At 42.4% G+C, this 23897-nt stretch overlaps 2 protein-coding genes across 2 annotated transcripts in view; one reads left to right on the top strand and one right to left on the bottom strand.

Moving 5' to 3' along the window:
• DNAAF10 (dynein axonemal assembly factor 10) overlaps positions 1-11524 on the bottom strand; it is a 71931-nt gene extending 60407 nt beyond the window's left edge. The window contains exon 1 of the mRNA XM_078649401.1: positions 11168-11524. Coding sequence (XP_078505527.1) covers positions 11168-11353 — 186 coding nt within the window. The 5' untranslated portion in view covers positions 11354-11524. The remainder of the gene's footprint in view (positions 1-11167) is intronic.
• A 520-nt stretch (positions 11525-12044) lies between these two features.
• Positions 12045-23897, top strand: part of PNO1 (partner of NOB1 homolog) — a 71065-nt gene continuing 59212 nt past the window's right edge. The window contains exon 1 of the mRNA XM_078649400.1: positions 12045-12330. Within this exon, the coding sequence (XP_078505526.1) occupies positions 12136-12330 (195 nt within the window). The 5' untranslated portion in view covers positions 12045-12135. The remainder of the gene's footprint in view (positions 12331-23897) is intronic.

Genomic DNA, 23897 nt, shown 5'->3' with positions numbered 1-23897 from the left:
AGTCAGGTTGTTGGCCTTTCCAACGGCACTGACCCCAGTATACTACCAATACAAGTACCATTTGATAATCCCTGATGGGAGAAATTCTTGAACGCCTAGGTAATAACAGTACATCATCTTTTGGTCTCAGGAAGAAATACATTGATGTGATAACAGCAGATCGGTCATATGATTAGATGAGCACTCCCAAGAACGGATTACAAAAATATCTAAAAATGAGCGTTCGTACCACTACAACATCCAACAAGGACATGGTCATTGGCTAACACCGGGTTGTAGTAGTGCGGGTCCTCATGAACACCATAACAAATAGCGATAATAGCAACTATTAACGCAATGACAGAACTATAACTGCACCCCCTCGAGATTGGAGACTAAAAGAATTTTCAAACAGATAGACAAGGATATAGATAACTATCTTAAGAGTCCACAGACAGAGGAAGAATTATTGAACGGCATAGATAGGGATACAGATAACTATCTTAAAAGTAATTTTGAGCTGGACTTTCATACAGCTGGAATAGAGGAGTTTGTTGAAAATTGTACAAAACCTGTTGCGGTTGTCGACAGATGGTGAAATATCCTCTAAAGGCCCTCAAAAGAACTGACTTATCCCCCTCTGTGAATTTTGAGGGAAGCGACAAAAATATAACATATCACAATCACCAAGGACAAATACTGAAAAAAAGTGAAAAGGTGACTTCCATACTAACTGATATGAATGAGGAGGCACAAGACATTAATTAAAAAAATTAATAGACATGAAATAAAATGTAAAACATTTTGGAAGTGGGGAAATGTCCTGCCTGATAAAATAAGGGGCAGGACAAATACAAAGTGAGCCTTATTGTGCAAAAATATTAATTTTAGAAAATACAGATGTTTATGTTTGACACTGATGCCACCTTGTGGCATGTGATGGAATATAGAAGTCATTAACATTTAAGTGGGACCACTGACAACCATTGTGTTTTTCCGCCCCGAAATAGTAACGAACTCGCCCCCAATATTAGAAATTTTAGCTTGCGCACTTCTCACGAACATTCAAAATTGCGGGACTTTAGGACATGAGTAACCCACAAATAATCAGTATATATTCATGATAACATTATAGTGTCCATTGCATCAGGCAACAATCCACTTAGGCCTTGAATACATGTATCGTTACAAAAAGGGGGTTGAACCCATGCAGTCGCGGGGACCTGCCCCTGACAGTTTTGATTCTAGTGTGTGACCGTTGAATGTCATTGGTTAGCAGTTTATCAATGGATGCCTTGATTTTTGGCTTGTGTATTTAATTTGTTATGATTTTGTTTTGAGCATTGTATTTATCACATGTTTGTTTTTGACTGTGCTTATTTTCTTTGACTTTACACTCCCTTGAGCACCACCCCTTCCCCTCCTTTCTTTCCTCTCCCAGTTTGGGGCTATTTATTGAATGTGAAGTAATTCTACAGTGGTAGATATCTGGTGTTGAAAATAAATGACAATACCTGAGAATTCCTTGTGATATTTTTGTTTGTTAGTTTAAAGTAGTGTTAGTGTGTGTAGCATACAACACGCTTCCCTCGCGGGGACCCTCTCCTTATATGTACTATTGAATACATGTATCAGCCCAAGGCATATATGGATGAAGTTATGCAGAATTTACGAATAAATATGACTGACGTTCATCTTCATGGCCTAACACAATTTATGTGAAGTCCGGAAATACCACATGAAGTAGACTTGGGTCCACTTACGTTGTAAAGGATACAATAGAAAGGGGAGCAAAGTACTATAAATAATAAAATTATGGAGATTGACTTTTGGTGTGCCTATTCAAAGACCGGACTAAATAGAAGACTACAATATAAGATCAGGTCCACCAAAGTGTCATGGGATCCCCTGTAGAACACCCAGTCAAAGTCTTACCCAGAGACAAATATTGGATAGAAAAACATTTAAAAGAATGGCACACAGCCGCGCAACACCACACATACCCGTGGTCCTAGGAGCCTGTCAGCCCTCCCACTCAGAAGAGACCCAGAGGCAGACCCATGGGCAGTGAAAAGAAAAGCTACTCAGAGAAGCAAGTGGTAGGTGTACAAGCCCAGAAGAGGCCAAGTAGAAGAACCCGCAAATGGCCAAACCCAGAGGGTCCTAGTGATAAAGCAGAAGATGGGACATCGAGAGAAAACCAGAGACACCCTGTTATGTCCTACTCAGTTGACTTGCATCATCAAGGTAGTTAAGTGTCATACAGTCAACACAGCTGGTTTCTTTGCATACCCTATCACCAATATGGAAAACGCCCCTGGATAATACACATACCACAGTTTTGTTAGCTAGTGAAACATTGCCACCTTCAGTCCCCTTGGATGCTTCCACACATCACACAGACACGGCTCACTGGCATCTAAGAGATATAATAAAGCGCCCCAGAGCATGAGAAACAGTTGTGGAAAGGCAGAGGATGCACAAAGACAGGAATATATTTAATATACAGACAGATATCCACAGGGAAACCCGTCATGCCTCAAGCATTGCTACTGGTAGCCTTAAACCTACTGGTAGCCTTAAACCAGCTGCATCTTCCTTCACACACCGCTAGAGACAGGTCAGTGGGTTACTGCATTTGAGAGAGAGATCATTTTGTTACTTACAGTTTATAAATTCAAATCCTAATATAGAACAGTGAGCTATTAACTGTCATCAAGGAGCTGCATGCATACTGCAAGTTATTGATTAAAGCGCTATATTTTTGGGCCAGTCTTTCATTATCCTAATGTTGCAAAAAGTAGAAATCAATTCTTATTAAAGAGAACCCCCAAATATGGTGCTACATTTTAAATGATGAGTTTGCGCTTGTCGAGACCAAGCACTCAAACTATACTGCCTACCAGTATGGATAACATGTGACTCCTACAACTTGGAGTTCTCTGTCTTATGCAACATTTCCTATACACTGATGTACACACGTATGATTGATTGTCTCTGTGTAATGTGGGTATGATGTAAAGTGCTCTGACACTCTACACTGGTATGAATGGGGCTATAAAACTAAATGCATCTGAGAAAGTGTTTATGGAGACTTGAGGGGCACTGTTAAAGGGTGGCAGTGAGGGAATAAGTGGCAGACAATCACTGGGGGCACCAACAAACATTGTCGCACCAGGCGCCACCAGTGTTTAAGTCGGACCTTGTATCCACTGTGATGCCAAGTCTGCTACTAATTTTCTGGTCCGTGAGGTGATACCCCGGTGGGGTGTTCCAGAAGGGATATGATCCAACAATGGCACACACACACTCCATCAATAATATCTTCTCCCAGCTCACTACTTTGTTAGGAATGACACACTAACTCTTGTAAGCTTACCACCCCCTAAAGCAATGGGCTTTGTGGAGCGCCTCAACGACTTCCTAAAAAACTAAATAAGTAAACTGTGTTTAACATTGAAAAATAAATTATTATACTGTCCCCATTAGCAGTGTTTGCCTTATGAAACACCCAGGAATAGATCATCATTTGACCCCCACATCAAATAGGGACAATAATGAGTATATCTGTATCACTAACTAGACATATGTTGCAGTCTGAGAGTGCACCTGAAGTAGTACAGAGAGTGCACCCTGAAGCAGCACAAACGGAAAATATCGGTTTACTTCTCCCAGCTAACAAAACCGTCAAAGTTGGTCTCTAAACACGTTACACGTGTAGATGGCAGGCGCGTCAATGCCCCTCCAGTGTATGAACAATAGACACACTTGCAATTGGAAAAATCAGAAACTTTATTCGCAAGTGGAGAGGTTCTAAGTCTCAAAGAAACTTTCCCGTAAAAGACAGCACAGCTACTGCCCTGAAAGTTTGCGACGACAAACCATGGCTTCATCTCTCAGACATTCGCCTGGCCCCAGATGTGCCATCCTACCCTTCTGACCCCGAGCAGGAAAAAGAGTGGTGAGAACCGAGAAGCAACTGGAGTTAAGCCTCGCTCTACCATTCCAAGAAGAGACAATACGTATTTCAAGTTATGTATTTAATTTTTGTTTTTCCTCCTCTGTATACTAATATTAATGCATTTAGTCCTTGTGTATTACTATTTCTTTTTTCCTACATAAACTATGATACGCACATGCAGAATCGCTGATAATAACACTGACCATCAACCTCTCCACACTGCTTTGTTTGAGAATATGTGGTACCAGCTTATGCATAGTATAGGCACATCCACGTCCAACAGCAGCTGTTAAGAATGCCCGCTCATTCCCCATGCCTCCGCAGAAGGCAAAATGATATTACCCCTAAGAGGTATCCCCAAACACTACACACTGTCTCTTGCACCTCTTATGTAGAATAAAAGCACAGCTGCAACCAACACACGTTAGCCCCGTTACTGCGAGAGTTAACACAACTAGATTTGATACTACCCCTGAAATATTACAGATCCTGACACATAGACGAGAGATAAGAGATCAGATATCAAGAATGAAAAAAGGTAGGTCAGAAGAGAAATTGGCCAAGGTGGGAAAAATGGATATTAGACCGGGGCGTTTTAAGGATTACTAATCCACCGACCCAATGTAATAACTATATGGCTAAGCCCCTACCAGCTGATTGCACGGGCAAATCAGTTCTCAGCATCACAGGATCAGTATTTGTCCACGACAAATGGCATACAGGGGTCAAGTTCACATGTAGAGCTATATCATTTCGGATTGGTACCCAGTCAGGCAGTCCATTAAGATTTGATAAAATAATAGGACAAATGTCAGCAAATATGGGATGCGAACATACAGAGATATACATGGACAGAAACTACCACACACTCTAGAAAAGCAATTAAATTAACACAATTTTCTCTCTGTCTCAGAGGAAGTGGGACAGGAAAGGTGGGCAGTAACCTCATGTACAACACCACAGTAAACACTGCTTATATGCCGGGGGCTGTTCCAGCCTGATGGACCAATATTGGCAGTGTAGTCCAGGCTCCACATGCAACTACCCCCGAACCGGAATGGCCTCTGTTCTCTTGTGACTCTACACACCCACTCAGTGGTGATACCAGGAGAGGACATATCTATGATACACGACCATCCAATTAGCCGTCCAACGACCTTGTTGACCCACTGGAAGAAAAGCACTGCAGAAAATTTTTGGCACTGAGGTTTGAGAAAACGTCCCACAGGAACACAGACTAGTTAATGACGCTCAGTTGTTCTTCGGAAGTCTCCTACAATTCGTTCAGGCAAAAGCAACTGCCTGGTGATTGCAAATAACTAGGAGGGAGTTGATAAATACTAGAAACGCAAACGAAGATGGACTTGATGCTGTTAAAGAGGAATTGCGTGCCATTAGATTGATGATAATGCAGCATAGATATGCGCTGGACTTAATGACGGCCATGGGGGAGAGGGGAGGGGCAAGATGATGGGGTTAGCCTTGTGCACATATGTGCTGGCTGATGAGGATAATGGAACATTGACCAAGGCTATTCAAACATTGCATGACGTACAAAAGAAAATGGTCAGCAAGGTAGGTACCCCCGATAAGTGGTTTGTGGGCTGGTTTGAGTGGGTGCTGTCCCGGATGTTGGGGTTGTTCAATGGCTTGTTGCCTCTGGTGGTACCGTTGTTCTTGAAGTGTCCCAATTTTCAGACAGTAATGGCATGCTGCAAGAGGATTACAGCTAATTTAGGATGAGCATTTATGGTTAGGAAACGTTCTAAGGAAGCCAGGGGACATGGTAGAGAGTATGAGGCAATCCCTGATGTTAGGGGAGTTAGTTGAAGTATCAACTAGAAGGGGGAATATGATAGAGGGACGAATGGGATGCACTGCGTAGAGACCCATACAGATCTAATATCTCAAACCCCCATGCAGATCTTTCAGGTTAGAGATCGTTTTAAACCTATGTAATCAGCAACAGACTTATACATGGAAAAAATGTCATGCTGAAAGGCAGAGGGTTAAGCAGTAACCGGCAGTTCACATCATACTTTCGTTTCAGGAAACTTGACAGAACATCTAGTGGTTAGTGAAGATGAGCTATCGTACTAAATAGGTCACAAAATATGCCACCACAATCTTCATCTGCTAGGGGAACGAGCTGATGTGCACAAATCACATAAGAGCTCACTTCCCCTCTAAGCACTGCGGTTCATCACACCCCTGCCTGAGAACACGTACACAGGATGAGACACCAGATATCTCATCCTAACTTAGAACATGCCGACGCACATGTGCTCACTTCTGCAGAAACCACACGTAAAGGTCAGATAGCTTGACTGGGTTAGCATTTTAGCAAGATATGACCATGTGTTGAGCAGTTACATAAGCATGAGTTTTAGTATGCTTAAATTCCGAGAACCCACACCCACACTGTGGGTTTCTGTTTGTCATCACAGAAATTACTAAAGGTCACTATGTCTTGTGACGCACTTGGTTTGTGGTTTCTACTTATAAATTTCTATGCCTGCGTGCAGTACTTCGGACATCAGTTTGCATCTCCACCAAGGTGACTGATCACCCCTGCAGTATCTAAGTAAATCTATATTACTTTGCCAATTGTGTCTTGGTTTTTCTTGCTCGGATTTCTCCTCCAACAAACTTACCCACTTCTGTGAAATATAATAATTAATTCGTGATCTTTAAACAGCCCATAATACAAAGTGATCTTCACTAAAAAAAAGTAAGGACTGGTGAAGGTTAAAAGTCACCCATTACACAGGAATACTTGGCAACTCGGTCCTGTGCTTAACCTGTCCCCTTCCTATCTCTCTCTTTCTCTCCTGTACTCTTAGTTTCAAATACTGCAACCTGTCCTGTTTAGTTTGTGTTTTTGCAAAACATAGAACCCGCAAACAGCACTTTATTATTAGTGAAACAATTGCAGTCTGGTACATTAATAGCAAAAGTGAAGTTTAAAAAAAAACATACAAGTATCAGAATACATTGTTAAATGACTAAGTTGGACTGGCCATGCATTTGACAATAACGCCATCTGGGAACCCATCACTAGCACTCATTTTAGTATGCCCAAATGAATGAAATGCAACATACAACCTGTGGAATTTTTCCGTGACCTCCAGATAATGGAATGTTCTCGTAAGTAGTGGCACAAACTACTGAGCTACCATTATTTTCTAAGACATGAAATCGCTTGAACAAACAATCATCACTCCAAATCACACTCCGAAGACCAGTAGTAGAACAAACATGCCTTAAACAGAGGCTCGGGCACACAGAAAGAGCCCATACATGAACATGAGATGCTTGTTGTGTTTCAAAATCCATGGAAACACATAAATACTTGATCTGCCCTTTATACTGTATCAACGCCAGTCCTGTTTTCTTTCTTTTTACCAAAAACTCTTTGCATTTCCAAATGTTGAGACTTCCCTCAAGAACATGGGGGAAGAAATTCACCAAATATCCAGACTAATCCTTAAATATGTACCAGACAATACCTCATGTCTACAGCACTTCCACCACCAATGTTGATAGGTATTTTCATCAAATGTGACTAGAGCATGTCTAGTATGCCTTTCATCATATTTGTATCAATGGTTTAACCTATATATGCAGTATACCAGGCCTTTTGTCACAGATGCACTAGACTTTATTAAATAAACGCAAGAAACACCATCCTCTTTCATTCTTCTTGACACAACGAAAAGCCTCATTGGTTCTAAACTCCTAAAAAAAAATACACAAATAAGAATTGCTTCACAGCATCAACCTCCTTGCTTCAAAAGCATTCTCCCCAAATATGCTTAATACCACCATGAAATATGTAGGACTGTTTCGTTCCCACACAGGCTATTGCTCCGATCTTTAGTTAGTGTCTGAGCTGTAAGTCAACATGTTCATATCAGATCGGACTGCACAGATTCCCTCTGCAACCTTGAATGCCATTTAGTCTGTTGAAAGCTTTTGTGCTTAATGGATATGCTTCACCAAACCAACGTGGCATACTAATCACCGTACATTGAATCAAGAGTTTGGGGACTTGCTTGGAACTTAAGTACTATTCACAGGGATTTAACTCAGAGCACTATACTGTAAAGTATGATGGACTCTGTTTTCATTTGAAAGCTATCTACTATGGGAGCACTGAAGCAGTTGGCAGGGTACTCAAGCTACAGGAAAGAGAAAGCAGCATCTCGCTGGGCTGACGGGCTCGAATCTCTTCACTGTACTGCACAATTATCATTTAGGAAACAAAATAGGAGAACGAGGCTCCACGGTTTGAGATACACAAGACATTGGCAGCTTCCACCATCCCATAGCCCTCAAATAAAGTATTTTTAGATTTATCTTGCTTTCCAAGTGGCCAGAATGTGAGAGAGAGCGAGTGTGTGCATCTTAGTGGGGAATACCCACTAAAATGTGTTGCACTTCCCGTTATTCATGGGACTTGGCAGGGCTGAGAAGTTATGGTCTTATATGATTACACAACACAGCACAAGAGGGGTTTCACTTTTTAAATTTTAAGGAAAAGAAATCCGAAAGTGTGTACAGATTAGATTAGGGCTAAGCACTCTAGATCTAGGGATGATGTTGTTGTGGAGGATAAAGTGAGTAGCAGGGTGGAAAACAAACAAGAAGGAAGCAAATGATATTTTGAGAAGTGATTTCATGCAAAAGAAGTTAATCTGAACATTGGTGATTGAGTGAAGATTAGGACACCTACAAAGGGGCATATTACCAAGCAATAGCGATAATTATCGCTATTGCTTGGTTAGAGACAAAATTTTACCGCTGAGCTGCGGTGATTTTTACCGCAGATAAACCTTGGTATTACCAAGGTTTATCGCAAATGCGATAAAAAACGGCCGCAATGCATGAATATCGCTGAAATGTCAACGATATTCATGCATTATCGAGCTAATGCTCTTAGCCATGTTATCCACCTCCCATTGGATAACATGGCTAAGAACTGCTCATGGCAGGTGTTAGCTTTTGGAGATATTCGCGCTTAGCACGAATATCTCCAAAAGTAGGTAATAGGAGATAGCGATGTTAGCGGCTGTTTCCAGTCGCTAACATCTTGGCACGCCCACTTTGCATGTCATTAGTGATAAATATCACTGACATGCAAAGTGGGGCCCAAGATGGTCGCTATCTCCCACTAGCTGTCACTAACTGGTGTTAGCGACAGCTAGGTAATAGGGAGATAATTTTATCTCCTCTTTCTTGGCTTTTAAAGCCAAAAAAGCGGAGATAACCCCCCTTGATAATATGCCCCAAAATCCGTTAAGGTCATCCCAGATTTATCGCTACTATGCAAGTAGAAGGAATTTCTAAAGGATCAATTTTCCTTTGTGGAAAGAGGTAGCGGAGCAGAAGAAGTCTGGTTAAAGTAACAAGCAAAAATTATTTCTGACACTTAAGCTTGTTCGAATCAAAATAGTTTTGATTGGTCTGGTAGAGTCAATGAGCAGCTTTGAAGGTGTGAAAGTGGCCAAACTTTTCATTTGAATTCTATGATGGATTCTGTTCTGCTTTGTCTTCTGCTATGGAATACAAAGTTTCAGCCCGTTGGATTCTGAGGATTGTTGTTTTTCGAAGAGTAATTCTGATTCTATTGCGTCCTCTTCATAGCTCATAGAAGCTGAGGATGAGTGTTATGACAATGTATGTACATCTGAATCTTCTTTAAAGCAGGGTGGTATTGAATACACAGCAGCAACAAACAGGGTCACCTCAAGCCGTGTTGTTTCTGTGCCACAGAGATTTTTAAACTATAAACTATTACATGTTTTAAGATTTCAAGTTTCATTTTTTTAAAAGGGAAAGATGATGTAGCAGATATGCTGTATGCATGATGTACTATGTGTAATGTGTTTACTGGTAATTTCTATGGTACTTACTCAATTTACTTCTGTATATAGTTCCACGTTCTAGCGTTGAAACAGTTCTACTCTCGTGCTGTAGTCTGGGACTTTGATAGAGTTGCTACCTGTCGCCTAAGTTTGGTGGACTTTTCTGATCATTCTAGCTTTGAATTAAATACTGCTGGAAAAATACTTATCGTGTGCGAGTTCTCTTTCAGTGAGCCTATACTCCAAACCATCTACTGAGACTTAAAAAAAAAATTAAAATTCCAGTCCCGCTTTTGCACCAGCTGTCCTTGCAGATTTAAGCAAATTGGCTCATATTCCGGTTTTGGAAGAGGGTGGACTAAAAACAGTGGGAAGCACGTTTTTATTTGTTACAACGCAGGGTTTGTTAGCACCTGTATAAGAAAGCAAATCAATTGAAATGTACCTCACTGGGTTTTTTTTTTTTTTTTTTTTAGTGGCACTGTATTTCTTTTCTTAGTGCCTCTTCTGTGATTATAGGTGCTGTGAATCTGTGCCACTCGGTTGATGAAAAATTTTTGTCCATTTATTGTTATGAAATGTCACCGTTTTTGGTGTTCAAAACCTGATCACTCAAAGGAGGGGGGGCAATTATTTCATTTCAGAAAACAAAGACACTTAGTTCTCACTGATAATAGCAAAATAGTAGTGTAACAGTTCTACTTGAAGATCTAGACGTCGTGGAGGTATCAATTCACCGAAGGTGTGCTGAAATAATGTGTTACAGACAGAGAAACGTAGCTTCAAAGTACATTGTTATGTTTTTAAGTACCACAAAGGCGTCGTTGATCCGCTGTCAGCGGAGCTCACGTGCTCAACGAAACTGGTGGTGTCATGGAAACCGCAGCGAGACGCCAAGCTCCCCTGGAGCGGGGCATGGCAGAAGAAGCGGTACTGGAGACACAACGTCATTCAGCATGTATTTAGAGCCTCGCAAAACAAAGGAAGTGCAGCTTGGTGGGGAAAAAAACCAAGAGCCAGAGTCGTGTCTTTAATAAAAACGCCTTAAATTCTGTGTGAGGGGTGGTGCATAAATCAAATCCTCTTTCCACAAAACATAGCTACTACATTATCGCCAATTTAATGAAGGACAGTGCTAAAACAGTTATACTTAAGATAACGAGTCCATAGCTATACAGTCGCAATAGAATCCAGTCAGTAAGTCACGGTTTTCTAAAGAGAGCCTTACGCCTGCTGGGACCAAAGTGCTCCTTCCCCATTAGAAACCCAAGCATGACGGGTGGTGTTAACTACAAAATACAAAACTCAGCTCATTGCTAGGCTGCGCGGTGCCCCCACCTCCCCGGCCCCTGGTGCTGACCTCGCTCAGCAGCTGCACCTCTCCGTGCTGGATTTCGTAGATCTGTAGTACGCCGGTGCCCCGCGGGTAGTTGCCCAAACAAACAAACCGGGCGCTGCGCGGCAGCCACTTGCAATCAAAGACCGTGTAGTTGAGCGACTTCTGGATGTGGCAGATGATCTGCGGCTTCTCCAGTGGGCTGCACATGGTGGCAGTTATGGCAGTCGGAACCTCTCTGCCTCGGCTCTTGACAACAATACACGAGCAACGCTCCGCCCTCAACTTTGGGCACAGAGGAACGACTTGCTGAAGTGGTGCGCTATCCCTTCCAGCAAGACTGGAGCACTCTTCAGTGTCTATGGTCACTGTAACGACAACTCTACATGACGCAGAATGCTTTAGTCGCAGTAATACTATAAACACTAGACCGCAGTAAACTGGGAAAGCCAGCAATCGAGCATATCCGCTGTGGCGGCCATTTTGAATAGTTACAAAGTAGCAGGGAAAAAGAAACTGTCCATGAAACAATAAAGACATATGCACCATAACTCCTATGTAGATGTAGCTGAGTGACTGCATTACGATGGCCGCCATCAGGGGTTTTTAAAAAGCTGTAATTTGGATATTTCGCTACAAAACCTATTTTTTCTGAGAAAATTAAAATAGATAAATTATTTTTATATATAATATAATATATAATATAAAAATATATAATCTACAAACTGCTTTCCGGGTCGAAAATACTTTATAGAAAAATACATTTTTAAAACAATCTAAGTTATGTGTTTCATTGAGCTATTGCACGTTCTTCAAAGTCGTTGGTGACAGCCAAGACGCTCTAATGAATATGTCCTAACATGGACGGTGGGTTTCACCGGATGTCCTTCCTCTATGTTCATGCCGGCCCCTAATAGGAGTACACGCTGGGCTAATTCGGTCTCTTGGGTTAGGCAGGGCTCGTAGTTGTACGCCGGTTCAAGCGGCGGAGGATGGAGGCCGTGGGTTCGATGGAGGTGCACGACGGAGAAGGAAGCACCGGCGGGGAATTCACCAGCGTATCTCGCAAGAAGAGCAGTGGCAATCGTAAAAGAAAACGGGACGCCGGAGCCGCTATGGACACGAGCAACGAACCCGGGCCCTGCAAAAGACCCGACTTTCCTCCGATCAGCGGGGATCGTCTCATGGTGAGAGACTTTGTTTCGCATAATGTTAGATCAGGATGGTCAGAGTTGTTCTCTTCAGAAAGTGGGTGGCAGTGCATGAGTGACACTGACTTGCATTAGATTCTCAAACCTGTCATGATTAACAGTGACTGAGATTAAAGCATTCCATCCATCACTTTTTTGTAAACTTAAGTGTTTGGCCCTAAATGGCGTGGGCCAGTGCACACTATGGTGACCAACTGGCATGGGTGGAAATTTAGGACGTTGAGTGTAAAAATTCAGGGCAAAGGGTAAAAATTCAGGGCAAAGGGTAAAAATTCAGGACAAAACTTAGGGACAAAAGGTACGTTTTACAGACACATCAGAGTAGGTCACACAATATTATATTAGTAAGTAAATAGACAACCATTTTAGTACAAGTAAAAAGTTTATATTGGGTTAACACAATCGTGCACTTTTTCAGTATGCGTGCAGCTTTGAGCAACTGCGCAGGTCTTTTTGTGGTATTTCATATGATGATAATATATTTATATGGTTACTGTACTAGGTTGTCCAGTCTGATATTTTGTTTACAATTCATGGCCCCGAGCAGGCATGTTTGGTGAGAGAAGTGGTCGGAAAGATCTGCTTGGATAGACCTTGTGAGATGTAAATCAACAAACATAGGATGCAGGTAATTTGGATGTGCATTGCTAGACTACAGCGCAGTCCTCCAAGTGACCAGTTTTATGTGTTAGATTGCTTCAGGTATTCCATTTCTGTTCAGCTGGCGATGACTGGTATAGGGGCTGTTACAGTACGAAGTGATGGATAAGACCCATAGGGGACAGGTCTTGTGTGAGGGTAAGAGCATTAGCCCAAAAAAGGGTTATTAACCAGACTGCATGACCTATGATTAGCTGCACACTGCTGAGTGTTCTGGTTTTATTGTGGGTCAGAGTGGTTAGATAGGAGCTGACATTACTATATAATAACCAGACTAGTGGCTACCCATATATCAGCCCTCCTTATTTTACCTGTATATTGGAAATAGTACATTGCTTGGGCTGTTTCATTTCTGTGAGCTTTAAACTGCAGATTCTTACTGATGCACAAAAGTGTACTACAGACCAGAAACTGTATACATTGATGAGGTATAATTGTAGGGCAGAAGGAGGCACTGTCTTTTACATACAGAACATTTTGAGGGCAGAAGGTGGCACTGTCTTTTACATACAGAACTTTTCTGTTTATTATTATTATTATTATTTTATTTATTTGAACGTTTTATGTAGTGCGAACAAGACCCTTGCGGGTATCCGAGCGCTTTACAAGGTAAATGTCTTAGATACATAGGTACATGGAAAATAACATAAAGTTCTATGACAGTCAACGGTAGTGTAATCACCCTATCGTAGATACATAAGTATATGGTGCATAACAAAACGTTCCATGTATATCAAGCATAATATAGATACAATATCTAGGATACATAGATGGACAGTAAATAATATATAGTTCCATGTAGATCAAATATTGAGTCACATAATTACAGTAGCCCGTACTCAAGTGAACTTAGCCATGAGAAGAGATTTCACTTCTTTTTTGAAAGATGCAGTAGAGGGATTAAGTCTAGTTTCTGGGGGAAGAACATTCCAAATTCTGGGCGACATCACTGAAAAGGTTCAGTTGTATGTTTTCTTTTTGTTGAATCTTTGCCTTTTCAGTAGGAGGTTTTTGGCACTTCTGGAAGATCTGATCCCACTTGAGGGCGCCAGTTTCTGTGCCAGATAGCTGGGTGCGTTGTGATGAATGGCTTTGTGTGTCATACATAATATTTTTGCTGAACTCGGGCTTTAAAAGGTAGCCAATTAATGGATTTTAGGTCCTGGGATATGTGGGAGCTTCTTTTGGAGCCAGTGATAAGTCTCGCTGCAGAGTTGATTGAAGCTCTTAGAAGGGCCGTTGAAGATCTGGGCAGGCCGCAGAGAGAGACGCTCCTGTATTCCACTCTTGGGTTGACTAGAGCTTGTACTGCCAGCTTGAAGTCCTTTTCAGGCAGGAAAGGTTTCAGATAAGTGGTTGGCAGTTGAGTGCTGTTAGGTGTTTGATCCAGTCTTGCATTATGGGTACTTGGGCGGGAGGAGCGATTAGGAGGAATTCGGTTTTGATGGCATTCAGTTTTAGATGGTTTTCTGCCAGCCAGGTCTGAGTTTTTCCGAGAATTGTGTTGAGCGATTTGATGTCTTCTAGAGTATGGATCTTTAGGTATAGGTGTGTGTCGTCTGGGTACATGTGATATTGTACGTTAGACGAGTAGAGAATTTCAGTGACTGTTTACATGAATAGATTGAAAAGTGTTGGAGATAGTGAAGATCCTTGTGGGACTCCTAATGTGTCTGGGACGGGTTTGGACAGGGAGTGGTTGACCTTGAATCGTTGCGATCTGTTTTGGAGGAACGAAGTGAACAGTTTAGAACTGATCCAGATAATCCCATTCTGTGTAGCAGAAGTTCTAGCAGGTTATCATGTTTGACGGTATCAAAAGCCGAGGAAAGGTCGAGTAAGATGAGTAAGCAGGCTCCGTTCTGGTCTAGGATTTGTAGAGCATCGTCAATTATATGGGTCATGGCTGATTCAGTACTGTGACCTGCACGGAAACCCTGATTGGTATTTGTTGAGTAGGTTGAAATGGTCTATGTCTTACAAGCTAGAGGTGTACACATTTTTCTAAGAGTTTGGCCAGGGTAGGGATGTTGGATATAGGGCGGTAATTGTTTAAGTCCGCAGGGTCAGCCGTATGTTTCTTTAGAATGAGGGATATCTGCCCGGCCTTGAGGATGTCAGGGATGCATCCTTGGCGTAAAGAGTTATTTATGATCTGGTCCAGAGAGGCAGCAGCAGCGGAGTGAAGTCTTTTATGAAGTTTGCTGGGAGAGGGTCAGTGAAGTGATTGGCAGGGTTCAGGGCAATAAGCATTTTGAGAATGGATTCTTCATTGTAAGTATTGAAGGATGACCAAGATGCATAATTTTTTTAGGTCGACCTTTGGTGGATTTCGATGTGGGGCATCTAGAAGGGATGGTGAGGGGTTCGTACGTGTGACAGTATGCATGGTTAGATCGTTGAGAAGGTCCTTCTTTATGTTATCGGTCTTCAGAGTGAAGAAGGAAGCAAATTCTTCACAGTTGGGTTGGGGGCAGTGAGGTGCATCCTTAGATTGAGTTTTGATTAGCTCAAAAAGTTTTGGGGGACGATTTTTGGCCTGGTGTAATTGATGACTGAAAAAGTCTTCTTTAGTGCGCTTGATCTTTCTGTAGTATGCGTTTCTCTTCTTTCTTGAGGTGATTGGTGGATGGAGCTGAACTCTATCTGCGTTCAGTTATTCTTAAAGATAGTCTTCCATCGTACCAAGGCTTAAAGAGTCTTTTGTGGAGACTCTCTTTAGTTGAAGGTGGACTACCTCGTTTAATATCATGTTCATGGAATTGAAGTAGTGGTTGGTGAGATCATGAACATCAGATATCCCTTCAGGGGGAAGAAGTAAGTTGGAGCTGGAGGGTGTGATTATGTTAGGAAAAATGCTTTTCAGTTCCCACTTCCATACTTTAGGTCTTGTGGGTTGAGCCAAATTAAGTTTCACCGTTTTATTGAAGAAGAAGGTGATGATATGATGATCAGACCAATCACATGGATGGATCGTATCTAGCTTGATGGAATCAACTTTAGAGATTACTAAATCAAGGATTTCTCCTTTATCATGTGTAGAGCTGTTGCAAATTTGTGTGAGGTCGAGGTCAGAGAGGACGTTTTTGAGACCATTGACCAATGCATCATTGGGGTCATTCCAGAGGAGATTGAGGTCTCCGAAAAATATTTGGGTATTTTGATGTCTGGCATTAGTTGAGACTGTCCATGAAATGTTCGGTAAAGGTGAGGTTATCACCTGGTGGATGATAGAAGGTGTGTAGAAAGCATACTGGTTTGCCATTGCTAGTGATGTCGAGGCATATGTATTCACAAGAAAGGAATACAGGAGATTGGGATCTGTTTACTGAGAGATTATTCCGGTATATGCAAGCGATACCACCCCCTGTCTTAACAATTCTATCCAGTCTGATGATGTCATAGTGTGGGGGTACAAGTATGTCAATGATGGGTGCAGAGGATTCCTTTCACCAAGTTTCGGTCAAAATTAGCAAATCTCGTTCTTGAGTAAGAATGAGTCAGCTATGTCGGCTGCATGTCTTGAGGCTGATCTACAATTTAGTAGTATACATTTAAGACGTGGCGTGCTGCGTTATGTATTGGGTTCCTGAATAAGGGGAACTTGTCTAAGGTGTTTTTGATGATACCTCTAGGATTGTGTTTAGTGGGCCTGCGAGTGTTGGGACGAATAGTTGGGATTAGAGCCATTTTGGGCGGGTTATCTGGAGGCATAATGTTGTGATTCGGATGTGGAGGCTCATAGGAATGGAGTAGCGAGAGTAAGTCTTTCTCCGATAGCGGATTAGTCCTGCAGATTGGGCGCGTTAAAGTATTGTGAAAAGGAACTGATTTCCACCTAGGGGTCAAATATTTCGCGGTGACTAATGAGTGGGTCAAGTGGAAGTTTGATTTGGTCTGTCGTGCCAATCTAGTGTTCCAGGGTTGGCGCAGAAGAACCTCAGCTAAAGCTTGTAGTTCTTCTTTGATTTGCCGTAACAAAAGTAGAATCTCGTCAAGTCTAGGGTCTGGTGAAGGTGGGAGCAAGATTGGTGGATGTATTATGGGTGTGGGAGGTGTGCTTACGTCCCGTGGGTGGTAAGAGGGAGGCACTTATTCTAGGTTGTTGTGAGACATCCTATCTGGTTTTGTCTCCAGATTGGGGGGTGGACTGGAATGTGGAGTGGATGTAGGAGGCGTAGAGGTGTGCAGTGGGGATGTGGTCGTGGATGTGATGGTTTTGCAGGAGGTAGTGCATGGTGAATGTATTGAAATGGAAGCAAAATGTCAACATGCAGTTTTATTTTTAAAACTATATAGCGCACAAATACTAATGTGTGGAAATGTGGTTTCGGCAAATATGTATCATTTGAACATCACCAAGTAAATTTTCTTGATTGTTTTGATCCTATTAAAAAAACTCTGTTTCCAGCACACTTCTGAATTACAAACAAGTGGTCAATTTGTGGTTTTCTAACTGCTGATATGTTTTAAAACATTTGCACAGTTTATTTACAGATATTTAAAAGTTGTGTGTTACAAACAAACTGAGAACTTACAGCCTTTGTTTAGGCACCCCCAAGAAAATATGGGAAAACATGGTGCATTCTACAACACATTTGCCATTATATATCTATTATATTGGCTTCTAAAGCATAGTAAATAATGATTTTACTGTGCATGAGGATACAACAATCTTTGATGATTCTCTTTAATGATTCCCTCACTATCGCCAGCAGTGCCGCCTCTTATCTCTCCACGGCCCGCTCTCACATGTATTTCATTTATTTTATGGCCCTTGTACCGGTATAAGATGTCCTGGTACTTTACATCACACATTTACCAAGACAGTGAATCATACATGTGTAAGTCTGTGTATAGAACAATTTACATAAGGCAAATGGCACTACAAGGTCTAGGATTCACATGTCTCCTGTACTGGTAGGCATTTTTTAAGAGTGCTTGGTCTGAAGAAACACAAACTCAGCATTCAAAACATAACACAGTGGTTAGGGTTAATGTATATCTACCCTAACAAACCTTTTTTTAGCAACATCAGGATAATGAAAGACTGTGAAGAAAACATATTGGTAACCTGTACATGCAGCTCTTTGATGGCTGTTCATAGCTCACTGTGCTAGATTACGTATGTAACTTATGAACTGCACAGTAACAAAGGAACCTCAGTGACAAAAGTAGTAACCCACTGAGATCTGCACATAAAATACTGTTCTTTGATATGCATGGTACACATTCTTTGCAGCAGGCATATTAAACCACTGTGCTACCTTAGATGATTCAAAACTCCTTTCTTGCTCCAGCAGGTACATTATTCACCAGGCACTGGTGAACCACACCTAAATCTAAGTGAGGCCGCTTTTATTTGTGCCTGAAAACTGCTGAATATGCAGGGAACTTTGCAGTGCCAACCCCAGTAATAAAACAGCCCAGGGAAATGCCCGGGCCGGCCAGTCCAGCCTTGCTACCACCCTCCAAAGGTGCCCCTCATCTTCACATAGACCCTCTCTCATGTATATTTAATTTCTTTTATAAAGTTACTCATCGCAAGTATGTAGGGCAGGGTGTCAGCGTGTGTTACATCACACACATATGATACAGAGACAGTGACTCATAAATGTGGTAGTCAATGTATAGGAAATGCTACTTAAGATAATGGGGGCTACAAGGTGTAATCATTCTTTCATTCAGTCTTTCACCATTCATTCTGTCCTTCCATCTGTGTCCATCCATATTCAACCATTTGCAAACCTATCCATCATGTATCTTTCCATCCATCAGTTCACTCATCCATCCCTCCATCCACCCTTTCACCCTATCCATATGTGCACTCCTACATCCACTCTTTCACCCATCCATCCATTCACTCATCCATGCAACCATTTACTCTTTCACCCATACAGCCATCCTTTCACTTATCCATCCACCCAGCCACTCATCCTTCCACCCTTTCAGTCATCCATCCTCCCTTTCTCTCTCCAGCCCCCTTTCACTTAGCCACCCATCCTTTCACCCACCCATCTATCCACTCATCGACTCATGAATCCATCCATTGACCCATTCACTCGTCCATCCTTTCATTCCTTCACTCATCTATCCATACTTATGTCCATCTACCCTCTTTCACTCACTCACTCATCCATCCTTACATCTACCATTTCACTCATCCGTCGATCCATTCACCCTTTCACTTATTAATTCATTAATCCATCCATCATTTCACTCATCCATTAACTCGCCTCTCATCCGTCCTTTCACTCATCCATCCATCCTTTCACTCATCCATCCATCCTTTTACCCATCCATCTACCCATCCATCCATACATCCATCTATTTACCTTTTCTCCCATCCATCCTTCCACTCACTCCTCTATCCATCCTTTCTCTCATTATCCATCCATTCACCCATTCATTCATCCATTCACCAATTCACAAATCTATCCAGCCATCCACCCATCCCTTCATTTGCTCACGCACCCACCTTTTCACATTAATTATGTGTTAAGCCTTTGTCTGCAGAGTTGCAGACAGAAGAGGCCCATCAAGAACTGTACGGTTGCTGTAATTCCTAAAGCAAGGGGTGGGGGTAAGTGTTCACTATGCCTCTGCACATAGGCAAGCTCAAAAAGTGGAAGTTATGAGTCATGCATGATGCACAGACCCAGGAAGAGAGGTGACTGTGACAGGGTGTTGTTTCCAGGGCTTTAAGTGAGTTGAAAAAACGTGTTCTTTTCTCCAAAGGGATGTTCGATGTAATTAAGCGCTTGCTTTAAAATACATAAGCTAAAAATATGTGCCTAGCTTGGTGTGCCGCTCTACTGGTATTTTGCTGCTTTTGTCATTGCTTCCAGATATATAATGTAACAAGTAACATTACACCTACAACAAACCAGAACTATTGGCTTTGTCAATGGTTGTTGGTTGCATAAAATAAAAAAGCAGCCACCATGGCTTTGGTGAATATAGTATTGAAAATGCGTCAGTTAAAAAATGATGAGACTGTGAAAGAACTATAACCCCTTCTTTTTAACTTGTTTCGCCGCCTTCTTTTCATGAACTGGATTCTCATGTAGCAGCATGGGCGTTTTCGTACATTTCTTCAATCTGACAGAATTACCTGCCATAGACCGTGGCAAGAGGAGGCCCACCACATGCTTTAACAGCCCAGACTGGCTCATTGTCATTCTGTATGTGACTAACAGCCGTCATACAGAATGACAATGGGCAGGGTGAGGCTGCTCAGGTGCTCCAAGGATGAGTGCGAGGCGGCCCCATCAGGGAGTAGAGGCTTCTCGCAGGGGAACAGTGCTGCACCCTTCAAACTCCAAAATGATGGACATTAGACGTCCGTAAAAGGGATCATCACGGACTACTGACGTGAGATCCAAATCGCAGACTGTCGTGAAATTTATGGTCGGTTGGTCATCCTAGTGCACACTGTGCTACTTGAATCGAGCTATACCAGGCTGATGAGCCCTAGTAAGGGCGAAACCGGTCCTGGGTTTCTTGTATTCCAGTTCAGGGAGGACCCGGGCTCATACCTGCCAACTTGCAGAACAATCTCACAGTGTGAGGTGGGGACGGGGCCTTGAAGGGGCGGGGCCTCCTGCCAAGAAGTACCTACAAGGCACTTTTGAACCCCACCCCGAATCCTCTTCCTAAACAACAAAAAAAAGCTTGCTGAGCTGGTGCTGACGTCCTGGGGTGTTTTCAAACCCTAAATGAACGTTGGTTGGTCAGAGCCTCTGAAAACTAGCTGCAAAACCACTATTAACAGCGTTTTTCCCTGCCACCGTGTAATATCGTGTGAACCAATATCGTGCGCCACATAGTGGCACAGTGTGAATTGGCATGTATTTGGCCTAGCAATGCAGGCTGGATGGTTCCATTTGGAGCAGTCATGACTGATTTGTATATGTCTGGGTCCAAACAAAAGTGACATGGTTTGCACAATAACAGTAGACCTGGATGCAGCCCAAGTAATTCAGTGGCAGAGATTAATTAAAGAAATGTTACGTTAGTGCTTTTAGGTTTAGCCATTTGGACTGTTTTGCCAGAATATTGTTTTACCAAACTTCAAGGCAGTTTTAGCCACTCTATTGGTTTTCCAAAAAAGGCTATTCATTTTTCAAAAAATGAGACCTAATATTGGTAGATAGAAATGCATTTAGGCATCAAGCTTCATACAATAATGTATTCATTGTTGTTCACGTTTTGCTTTGACACACCACAGTATCGGACAGTGGGTCAGCCCACATCTATTAACTCCCTGCACTTTGAGTGACTGCACAAAGCCTGCACAACACACGCATGTCTGCTCTGCGAGACTTTAAGTAAGGGCTTTTCAACTCTAATCACGTGCATGTGCTTTTTTTTCACCCGCTATTGGCCTTTGCATGCGCCTTTCTTAAAAAGACAGCACACAATTGGCACAAGGCGGGTGCATGTCCCGTCTTCTGTCTACTGTGGGCTAGGGTGCTCTGGAGCGAGCAGTAGAGCGCCTTCTGTTTCCAATTATCGCAATTGGAAACAGATGGTGGTCAGCCCTGGTCGCGCTGGCTTTCCCTTGTAGCTTGCCTGCATGTGCGCACACCATTCGCTGGTAGTTTTCTAGTGCTTGTTTTAGGACGTGCCCTGGTGTTCAGGCAGAGCGATACTGGTGGTTGGTTTTCTGAGAGGCAAACCCTCAGGCACTGACAGCAAGACTACAACAATCGCTACAAACACCACCACGTCTTGTGCGCGCCAGAAGCAGATTTATTGACATCCTTTGGGAAATGTAAGATAAGCCAGCCCATTCCACTTGGCGAATGAACATTTGTAAGTACATGAAACTGGTAATTTATTGGACCGTGGCTGGGCACGTGGCATTTACGCTCTGCTGCTGTACAGGGGAAAATGTTCTAGCCATAAAACTGGCGTGGTGATGCCAGCGTCGCCCTTGCAGGTGGCAGCTACAGTGAGCAGACGCGGCATGAGGTGCCTGGAGTCAGAGGGGCTTGTGTATGGGAGCGTTTTAGTGCACGTGCGGGTGTGCCATGGGCACCGTAAGTGACGATAAAAGAGAATAGAAGCATGGAATACCGAGGGGGGTATGCGTCTTTCGGGGAGGTGCGGGTTACAGCTGCTGCAAAATTACGTTTTCCGGTTTCCCTCACAAAAATGTTAAGTCTGAGTCAAAACCTTTTCATTTTATTTACAGTGTATCTATAATGTATGTGTCGTGGCTTTCAGCCAGTCCTCTTCTTCCATTGCAATGACCTGGTGTGGTGGCGATGTTGTGCTCTGCTGCTTTTATGACCCATTGGTGCTATGCTCTGCTGTGGTTGTGCTGTGTCCTGCTTTTGGATTAAAATAGATGGTTTGGCTTGGATTGGAAACAGATGGTGCTCACGTTTTTTTCTTGTTTTCCTTAAGAATAAACCTCGTGGCAGCTATAAACACTGCCTCTGGCTAAGTCTATGAAAATGGACTCTACACCAGACATCACAGATTTACCTGGATTTTCCTATTTTACTTTGGCAATGTTAGAAATACTAGCAGCTGCACGTATACTGACAAACCATGAAGTGCACAATTGTCTCAACCTAATATAAACTTATTTTCACTTGTACTTTAGTGGTTGTCTATTTACTTACTTACATCAGAGAAGGTGGCGCAATAGTATATGTCTGTAAACCTTACCTTTTGTCCTGAGTTTTGATCCGCTGTCATGAATTTTTGTCCCGAATTTTGACCCTTTGTCCTGAATTTTTACACTCACTCCTGAATTTGCACCCATGCCAGTTGGCTTGTAAATCTGCCCCGTAGTGTTCACCTTTTTGGGTGCCAGTGGGGTAATTTTAGGGTTCAGGGTGGGTATGGGTTTTGGGGTGGCAGTGATAATTTTAGGGTTCAAGGTGGGTATGAGTTTTGGGGTGCCTGGGGTAATTTTAGGGTTCAGGGCAGGTATGGGTTTGGGGGTGCCAGGGGAAATGTTAGGGGTCAGGGTGGGTATAGGTTTTGGGGTGCCTGGGGGACAATTTTAAGGGTCAGGGGGGGGTATGGGTTTTGGAGTGCCAGAGGGCTAATTTTAGGGTTTAAGGGAATGCATGAGTTTTAAGGGTCCAGGGGGTAATATTAGGGTTCATAAGTGTGCTCTAATAATTGTCCAGTTTCAAATGCAGAATTCACCACTTTTTTTTTCTCAGCTTGGCCTGAGCATTACCCGATCCTGATTGTCTGCCATTTTAGCCCCGCCCCTATTGATTAACATTAGCCACGCCCCTTCATTTGCAAGTTTAGCCCCCTTGGAAAAATTTCTGCGGATGCCCAGGAGGGTACCCTCCAACAGTGCGAGAGAAAGCCAAACAAAAGTGTGCAGAAATGAATCAAAATGATTTATTGAGAAGTAGGGAGAAACCTGAAAACACCAGGATGGTGATGGTAACAAGATCATCAATAAACATTGGCACATGTTAACAATGGAACCCGACTTCAAACAGAGCTTTGCATTGACACCCATTTTTGCTTACACAAGAAATAAAAACATAGGGGAGATATTAAAAACAAAACGCAAAGTAGTACTGAAGGCGAAAGGTACATCTCCATGTCTGAACTGTAACAATTGTAGTGGAATCATAAGAGGCAACAAAATGAACCATTCCATGAAAGGCAATGATATCAAGCTCCATGTCACGGCGACATGTGATACTGAGAATTTAATCTACCTATTAAAATGCCCATGTGGGAAAGTGTACGTGGGAAAGACAGAAAGGAAATTAAAAACAAGGATTAATGAGCACAAATCCCATATCGGAACAATAAATACGAAATCTTCAGTAGCAATGCACTTTATGGAGACCAAACACAACATATCTCAACTAAGAATTCTAGTCTTAGAAGTT

Source organism: Lissotriton helveticus, chromosome 6 (assembly GCF_964261635.1).
Source record: "Lissotriton helveticus chromosome 6, aLisHel1.1, whole genome shotgun sequence".
NCBI classification, from domain to species: Eukaryota; Metazoa; Chordata; class Amphibia; order Caudata; family Salamandridae; genus Lissotriton; species Lissotriton helveticus.
This window is presented reverse-complemented; position numbering and strand designations above follow the sequence as displayed.